Here is a 9161-nt window from a genome sequence, read left to right as displayed (position 1 = left end):
GAGATATGATTAATTAGTACGAATTCGACAAAAAAGTGTGGAGTTTCAAAAGCTAAACCTAAAGGATGCTATTTCAATGCCATCCATGTGAATAAATGAGGATAAGAAAATTACAATAATTAAGCCTAAATAATGTATCATCAGTAGTCTTGCGTACTCTGGTCCCACCTCCACACTACACTGGCTTTTATTTCTGTAAATCATAATCCCTGAGAGTCTATTTTTATCCAACCCTGTGTGGACAAATCTTCTGGGCACCACAGTAAAAATACTATCATCTCTGCATAGATGTCAATCAATTTTCTCCTTCTTACAAAATGACAAGATAAAGCCTTTAAAGGGCAAAAAGTTTCCTGTGAAGTCACTGATCCACTGTCTTTACAAAACAGATTCATGGAATTTTCATACAACCTACATAAAGAGTGCATTTACACAATTAACTCTTAAAAGAAATGCATTCTGGCAAATAGGCAGAGTTATATTGTCTCTTGTGAATTATGTCTCAAAAATATTTTCTTTGGCAAATAACCAATTTTATCACATTATCCAGTCTTGACTGTGGGCTTATTTAGAGTCTTTCTGGGTCTTGAGGGCCAGAGTCCAGAGGCTTGATGCTTTCCCTGTTTTAACACATCTGTTTCAAATCATCAGTTAATTGCCAGGATGAAATACATGTATTAGAGCAAACTGTGCTGTATGCTGGCCCTCAAAGATCATAACCAGTGACCCATGGTACAGCTTTACACAAGTGATTTTACAACAGTGAGTTTTAAAATATGTTTGACATGTGTAATGATTTTTTATTTAAATTTTATCAATCTAAAATAACGTCATGCATAAATGTATACAAGCTATCTTGAAAATAAAGATGCCAATTTGATCCAATAAGGGTTCTTGGGAACTATACCACAGAATAATTACTTTTGGTTTGATAGAGATTAGATTAGATCAAAATTGTAAGGAGTACATAGAAGATGCTCGAAAGCCCCTCCTGCCTCTGTACTGTTTTTCTTTTTGTATTTCAACCTCCTCCTCCCTGGGACAGTGGTCATCAGGCAGCTCAGAGGTGAGCACTACTAGAGGTGTAGTATGTAAAATCACATCCACCCAGAAGGAGATATGTGGAAGATGGCCTTCAGTACCACTAACAGCTATTATGAGTACCTGGTGATGTCATGTGGCTTAAAAAAATCCATCTTCCAGAACATGTTAGGCATGACCACTATATTAGCTAACAAATGACAGTTTGTTCAGCCAATTCCTAACCCCAGGTACATAACTGCTCCAAAGTGGAAGACATGGATGAGAAAAATCTCTGTTTATTTTCAAAACAATGAAAGACCTCTTGTTCTCTTGGATTTGTTCACTTTTACTGTTAATTCATTTGTGTATTTAGCTTCGCTACAGCCTCCCTCAGCTCACTCCTGAAAGGTGAACTTCTCAAACCGAACTGTTCCAAGTTTGCTGCTGCCATCTTCCATCTCACACAAGCATCCTGATCTCAGTTCACAGTTTGAAGAGGAGGTGAATGCTACTTGGATATTATCCCAAAATCAGGAAGACTGACATAAACTTTATTCATGTGTTACTTCTCCAACTTCCACAAGCTGGGCAAAACTACAGTGTGGGGAATTGAAAACTTCAAGCAGTGAAGAGTGGAGACATTGTCTGGAGGGTGCTCAAGTAAAATTTTTGGTCTTAACTGACCATCACATTGTAAACTATATGAGACCCACCAAGAAAGTGAACTCAGAGCAAGCAAGGTAGACACTATTTATATGCTTTGATTTTAAGATTACTTAGAATCTCAGGATCACAAGTATCAAAGCAAATACTCTGTCACATGTATGTGATAGAAACTCTTATCCTGGGGAACTGGGCCCTAATAATTCCCTCAGCAAAGTAGATGAAAATATAAACTGAACTGAAGAAAATGGACTCTCTCCTCTTGTCCTACACACAAAAGCTGTGTGCCTACAGAGTTGATGGATTATCTGATGACCTGGGCTTATTCTAAGGCAGGTTCTGGACATCCGGGTATTAAGTGACCACAACAGACAGGTACTGACCAGTATACACCTTCTCTAAATCCCTACATCACCATCCAGCTCCAACAATGTATGCTTCTTTTAAGTTCTGAATTCACAGTAATGTAGCACAGTAGTAAAACACATTGATAGACATACACTGTCTACAACCCCAATTCCAATGAAGTTGTGACGTTGTGTAAAAGATAAATGAAAACAGAATACGATGATTTGCAAATCTGTCATGCCTTCAACGGTCTCGGGTAAAAGACGGGACTCAATCTCCCAGAATGCCATGGGAGATCACATGACTGAGTCTGAGTCAGGAGTTTCTGACGCTGGCTCAGCAGACTCCAAACCCCAGAATCCAACACCGGATCACATGACGCCACCACGATCCTATCAGAGATCACAATCCCTGGACTATTGAGGACTCACACCTGTGCCTACTTTCTATGATGAGGAAGTAGGGTATATAAACTCAGACCAAACTCATGAAGTATTGTTATGCAATCACTGCATGTTCTTCTTATGATTTGCTTGTCTTTTCTGTGTATTGACCTGTTTTTCACGACTTGGATTTTTTTCCTGACCCTTTTGTACCTTTCCTTCTTCGAGCTGAACTGTGTTTGACTATTTTTGCCTGGAATTCGACTTTGACTTGTGATTTGCCCTTTCTGAATATTAAAACCTCTTCTCTTCTTATCCGCAAGCGTCTGGTACTCTGTCTCCGCATCACAAAATCCTTTTCAACCTATTTTCAATTGAATACACTACAAAGACAAGATATTTAATGATCAAACGGATAAACTTTAGGTTTTTTTGTAAATATTTACTCATTTTGAATTTGATGTCTGCAACACGTTCCAAAGAAGTTGGGACAGGGGCATGTTTACCGCTGTGTTACATCACCTTTCCTTTTACTCAATAAGCGTTTGGGAACTGAGGACACTAATTGTTGAAGCTTTGTAGGTGGAATTCTTTCCCATTCTTGCTTCATGTACAACTTCAGTTGCTCAACAGTCTGGGGTGTCCGTTGTCGTATTTTGCGCTTCATGGTGCACCACACATTTTCAATGGGAGACAGATCTGGACTGCAGGCAGGCCAGTCTAGTACCTGCACTCTTTTACTAGCCACACTGTTGTAACACATGCAGAATGTGGCTTGGCATTGTCTTGCTGAAATAAGCAGGACGTCCCTGAAAAAGACGTTGCTTGGATGGCAGCATATGTTGCTCCAAAACCTGTATGTACCTTTCAGCAGTAATGCTGCCTTCACAGATGTGCAAGTTACCCATGGGCACTAATACACCCCCACACCATCAGAGATGCTGGCTTTTGAACTTTGCACTGATAACAATCCAGACAGTCCTTTTCCTCTTTGGCCCAGAGGACACGACGTCCATGATTTCCAAAGACAATTTGAAATGTGGACTCGTCAGACCACAGGACACTTTTCCACTTTGTGTCAGTCCATCTCAGATGAGCTCGGGCCCAGAGAAGCCGGGGTGTTTCTGGGTGTTGTTGATATGTGGCTTTCGCTTTGCATGGCAGAGTTTTAACTTGCATTTGTAGATGGAGCGACAAACTGTGTCCACTGACAGTGGTTTTCTGAAGTGTTCCTTCACGCAGTTGTTCACAAAGTGGTGAACCTTGCCCCATCACCTATTTCCAATTAACCTGTTCACCTGTGGAATGTTCCAAACAGGTGTTTATTTTTAGCATTCCTCAACTTTCCCAGTCTTTTGTTGATCCTGTCCCAATTTCTTTGGAACGTGTTGCAGGCATCAAATTCTAAATGAGTGTATATTTGCAAAAAACAATAAAGTTTATCTGTTTGAACATTAAATATCTTGTCTTTGTAGTGTATTAAATTGAATATAGGTTGAAAAGGATTTGCAAATCATTGTATTCTGTTTTTATTTATGTTTTACACAATGTCCCAACTTCATCGGAATTGGGGTTGTAATTTAATAGTGTCCACTGTCTGTTATCATAGGAAGTGATTAACAATTTTAAAAATAAGAAGGCTGTTTTGAAATGCACATCAGACCTATTCCAAAATATGGGTTACTCACATACTTATCATTATCTTGATGCCTTAAAAGGAAAGACTGGATAAGGCCTTGAGCCTAGAGATCAAATGCTATTTGATCTTACTGCACTACATAGATGATCAGAAGAGCTGTATATGATGTAAATGATATATGTGAATATAAAAACTTATTGAAACTATTAAAAAAACTTTTCTATGACAAAAGTCCCGGTAAATAATCTTATAATTTAACATCAAATAAAGATTTTTTTCTAAAACCATTCAGAAACTGTTATTTTTATGATAATTTATTTATGATAATTACACATTATAAAAATGCAGTCAAGCTGTATTCTACAGTAATTTTTTTTATCAATTAACAATGACTCTAAGATCAATGAGGTTTATTTCAACACTTTAGAAGTGGCAAAGTTTATACCAGATTGCAATGAACATTCTTTTGTAGCACAATTTTCCAAACAGCAATAAAAAATAGTGCAACTCTTGCCTGAAAATATTTAACACGTTTTTTTTGCAGTTTTCCACCTACAAAGCTTCAGTTTATGCAGTATTCTATATAGTGTCATTTCATAGATCAAAAGGCTTTTCAGAACCTGTTAAGCCAAATATCTAATATCAAGGGCAATTGTATCATTAGGAGATCTGTTAGAGACCTGAAAACATAAAGCCATCATCTTTGCTTGAAAACTAAGTAAGATATTTTAAAGTTTGTTGGACTAGGCTTTGAGCTCCAGATTGTGTGTCTGTTAGACAGCAGAGTTATATGCAACATACAGAACATATGCAACATGAAAGTAATTTTTTTGTCTTTTTTGTGTGTCTGTCTTTCTGCCTTTTGTGTGTCTGTTTGTGGATATGAATGTGATCAATTGAATACTGGTACATGGACCTTGAGGAAGTTGCCAAAGGCACAGCCTGAGCACTCTCAGGAACATCCTTACGTCACATATGTCCCAGTGCTGTCATTAACCAACCATAGAAATCAAGCAAATAACATAAAGAGCAATAATAAGTTCATATTGAGCCACTTGTGTCTGTTTATTTCCACAGAGCGAGAGTAAGTGTAGCACTGTGGTTAATGAGCTCTAAGACTGGGTGATGCATTAACATGTCAAATAATAATTAATCCCCCTGGAGCTAATTCACAACTTAATGGGTGTTTATCTTATACTTCACCTTTAACTAATGAGGGAAGCTGATAATGAAGCCCCAAGATATTTTAGGCCCTCTGTGTATGTCTTTTGGTGGCTCTGAGATGAGTGGACTTTATTACCTGCTGAAATAAACACACAGGCACACATACACAGACAGAGAGATCAAGAGTCTTAGGAGACACACCTGTTAATTTTCCTGTTTGCTAATGACCTTTGTGACCTACCTACTAAGTTTTTAAGTGTTTTTAAAACCATTTATAAAAAAAAAACATTCTACATAATCTCAAAATTATTTGCATTCTTAGCATTTCTTTGCTAGATCAATAGCAACACCCAAACCAAGAGTCATTTTACTTAAAAGATTTTACATAAATAAAGATTTAAAGAGCTTATGTACATACATTGAGGCTGTATTCTGTGGCAAACAAGTTTGTTTTTACAATGAATCAATCTTGGAGAGTAACTGTAGAATAATTCAGGTTCAGATCAATACGTTAGAAGTGAATGTATCTGTGCACAATAAACATTCTTCTGAAGCACAGCTTGCACTTTCCATACAGCTGGAGCTTACAAGCATCCATATGTAACTGAAAATACATTTAGCATAGTGGTTTAAAAACTTGGATTGAGCCTGGTCTTGAACTAAACTGCTGGGCTAATGGGGAATCAGCATTGGAAATTCTGTTTAGTCTAGGCCTGGGCTAAATCTTGGTCTGGGAAACTGGCCATATATAATTAAAAACACAAATAGTGAGGGGTTCAAAAACCTGAGGGAAAAGTGCAAATCCATGGCGCTCTTGTTGATATCTTGAGAAGTGGGTAGAAGAACAAAGTTTAGTTCTAGATATTTCATGGACACCCCCAGCCATTACACAGCTTTGTTAAATTTCATCACAAGCTCTCCTGATTTAACATGAAGTACTGATTAGCCAAACCAGGTGTTGAATAATAATTACAAATAATACTAATATTAAGACATGATCCAGTCGGCAACAATACATGAGTCCCATAACCCAGTCCCAGTCAGCAATAACTGAATTATGTTTGGGTCACTGCTGATGTGAGTAGCTCACAGAGGTCATTAGCAAAAAGATAATCAGCAGACAAAATATATTGTGTCACCTTGGATCTACTCTGTGACACTAAACATTGGTCCCAAAACACCTGCTGTTGTCAGCGATTAGTGAATTAAGTGCTGGTCATCAGTGGCGTGAGCAACCACCACGGTAATAGACAGGCCTCTAACTGATTGTTAATTGCAAAACATCATAGCACTATTTGTATGTACACAAGCCATTGATTTACTTACAGGTCACAAAGAACAGCCACTTATATTGAGAGCTTAGAAATGAATACAACTACTTAACTGGATCGATTGCAAATAAGAATCTGTAACATATGTCTCCAGTGATGTTGACATGTATGAACTGGACAAACTGCCAGAAACAATACTTTATTTCATGTCGACAAATATGAGTCTCTGAGACAGTGTTGATCAAAGATCTACTTCTGATAGACAGCAATGCTTCAGCAATTATCATAAAAAATGATAAAAGTGAAGCTCACTGCAAACATCAAGAACACTCACACAGACCTTTACTCTTGAATGGCCTAGTTGTCAGTCATCTAACCAACTGTACGGTCAAGGCCATTTCAACGGTAATGTTCAGTTTCACCATTTGTTGTTTCAAGTGATTAGTTGACAAGAAGACTATAGAGTATTATACTTTTTAAATCCAGGACAGAACTACAGCTTGCAGTGCAGGAGTAAGGACACAGGAAAGTTGTAACAGTACTAGTTCCACTGTGTTTTCTTGCACAAAGACATAAAGACATGATTGAATATACACTTAGTGTAGTTGGATTGAGCCCAGTCTTGAATGAAACTGCTGTGCCAGTGGTGAATCCACATTGGAAACTCTGTTTAGTTTAGGCTTTACCTTAATCCTGCTCTACTCAACTTTCCATATATGGTTTAAAAATGCAGTTATTAGCCAAATTTAACAACCAGATGCAGACACAACACACTGTTAAAATGCTGTGCTGGACTCATATATATTTTACCAAGGAAAAACACTCAAAACCACCACGTACATGAATAACAGGGAAACGAACCAATAAAATTATGATGACCATCATTCATGTGCTTGTTTAAACTGTGTGAAAGAGTGAACTATATCCACTTGTCCAGTAGTGCCCACCATTATGCACTGAGGTTTACTTTCAAATCAGTCAAATCAGAACTAAGGTCATCCCCGTCATTTTTTTAGATGTACTATTGTCCTAAAAATTAGTCTGTATTAAGTAATATGTCTAAGAACATGCATACATATAATATAGAATATTTGGTCCATGGAACTGAAACAGAAGATCCTACATGTGTTTGTTTAAAAAGGCCTACTGATTGCATATTTAATCTGGTACAACTTTGAACAACAAACTGTTGTTATGTCACTGCATCAAGACTCCCATGAGCTTTTTAGAGGCGGAACAATATGTTAATATATGGATGGGTGGCTGAGGGTTTAAAACCACTGTTTGACATGTACAACAGCATTTTTAATCCACAAGGACTTTTACCGTAGGACATTAAACTGAGATTTGCTTATTGTAGAGAGTTATACTGAAATAACACTGATAACACTGATACAGCTAATATTTTTATTGTCTAACTCAGTGTGCCATAAGAAAACATTGAGGACTTTCTTCATAATTCTGTTTCTGTAAATATAAGCCTATGTTATCATTATATTATATGCAATGATATTAAGACAACAAATGAATGCTAAGCAAGATATGTTTTAAATCTTGAAGTGCAAGGATGAGATATACACTAAAAGTAACAATTAAAGAAACTAAGATTTAAAAAAAAAACACCAAAGATTTAAAGATCCCTGGTTTATGTTTGTGCTGATAAACCAACTGATCTTTCTAGCGCAAATCTGCTTTCTTCTTGTTTCAAACATTTGCTATTTTCCTGTCTCAATGGAAAACATGACATTTAATAGTCTTATTATGCAGTTGGAGGGACTGGTTGTCCCTGACCAGTTTTTGTATCCTACTTTTTTGTTCTTCCTTATTTTCTATGTGCTCATTATGCTTACCAACATTGGAATCGTCCTGATCATATCCATGGAACAGAATTTACATGAGCCTATGTACATTCTCTTCTGTAATCTTCCTTTTAACGATGTGATTGGAAACTCTATCACGATCCCTCGGTTGCTGGTGGACCTTTTAAGGCCAGCGTCTGAACGCACCATCAGTTACACTGAATGTGTTGTTCAGGCCTTCTGTACTCACATGTACGCAACTACTTCTCACACTGTACTGATGATCATGGCTTTTGACAGATATGTTGCCATATGTAATCCACTGCACTATACAACTATAATGACGACTAAAATGGTGGCTAAACTGACTGCATCAGCCTGGGGTGTGGCAATATTCCTAGTGGGTATTTTGTTAGGTCTCACAATAAGGCTGAATCGTTGTGGAACACAAATAGCAAATCCGTTCTGTGATAATGCATCACTGTTCAAACTTTCATGTGAAAATCCTTACATTAATAATATATATGGTCTGGCGTTCACAGTCTTTCTACTTGTCTCGTCCATGGGAAGCATAGCACTTACGTATGCCAAAATAACAGCTGTGTGCCTGACCCGTAAAAACAAATCACTGAACAGCAAGGCTCTGAAAACCTGCAGCACACACTTGGCTGTCTATTTGGTCATGTTGCTGTCTGGGCTTCTCATCATCATACTGCACCGTTTCCCTGGTTATGCAGACTACAGGAAACTGTCTGCCCTGCTCTTCCACATCATCCCAGGCCTTCTGAATCCAGTTATATATGCCGTGCAGTCTACTGAGATCAGACATGTTATGATCAAACTACTGCACACAAAGAAGGTGATGCCATGA

The 9161-nt window shown here is 37.7% G+C and overlaps 1 protein-coding gene across 1 annotated transcript; it reads left to right on the top strand.

The window, feature by feature from the left end:
* Positions 1-8222: 8222 nt before the first annotated feature.
* LOC108431229 (olfactory receptor 52D1-like) lies at positions 8223-9161 on the top strand. Its single transcript, XM_037546252.1, has one exon. The coding sequence runs from the start codon at positions 8223-8225 to the stop codon at positions 9159-9161; it is 939 nt and encodes a 312-aa protein (XP_037402149.1).

The sequence above is a fragment of the Pygocentrus nattereri genome, chromosome 16 (assembly GCF_015220715.1).
Source record: "Pygocentrus nattereri isolate fPygNat1 chromosome 16, fPygNat1.pri, whole genome shotgun sequence".
Classification (NCBI taxonomy): Eukaryota; Metazoa; Chordata; class Actinopteri; order Characiformes; family Serrasalmidae; genus Pygocentrus; species Pygocentrus nattereri.
This window is presented reverse-complemented; position numbering and strand designations above follow the sequence as displayed.

Bases quoted from the DNA above. Each gene is read 5' to 3' on its own strand.
- LOC108431229 (XM_037546252.1), top strand. From the start codon at position 8,223: ATGGAAAACATGACATTTAATAGTCTTATTATGCAGTTGGAGGGACTG.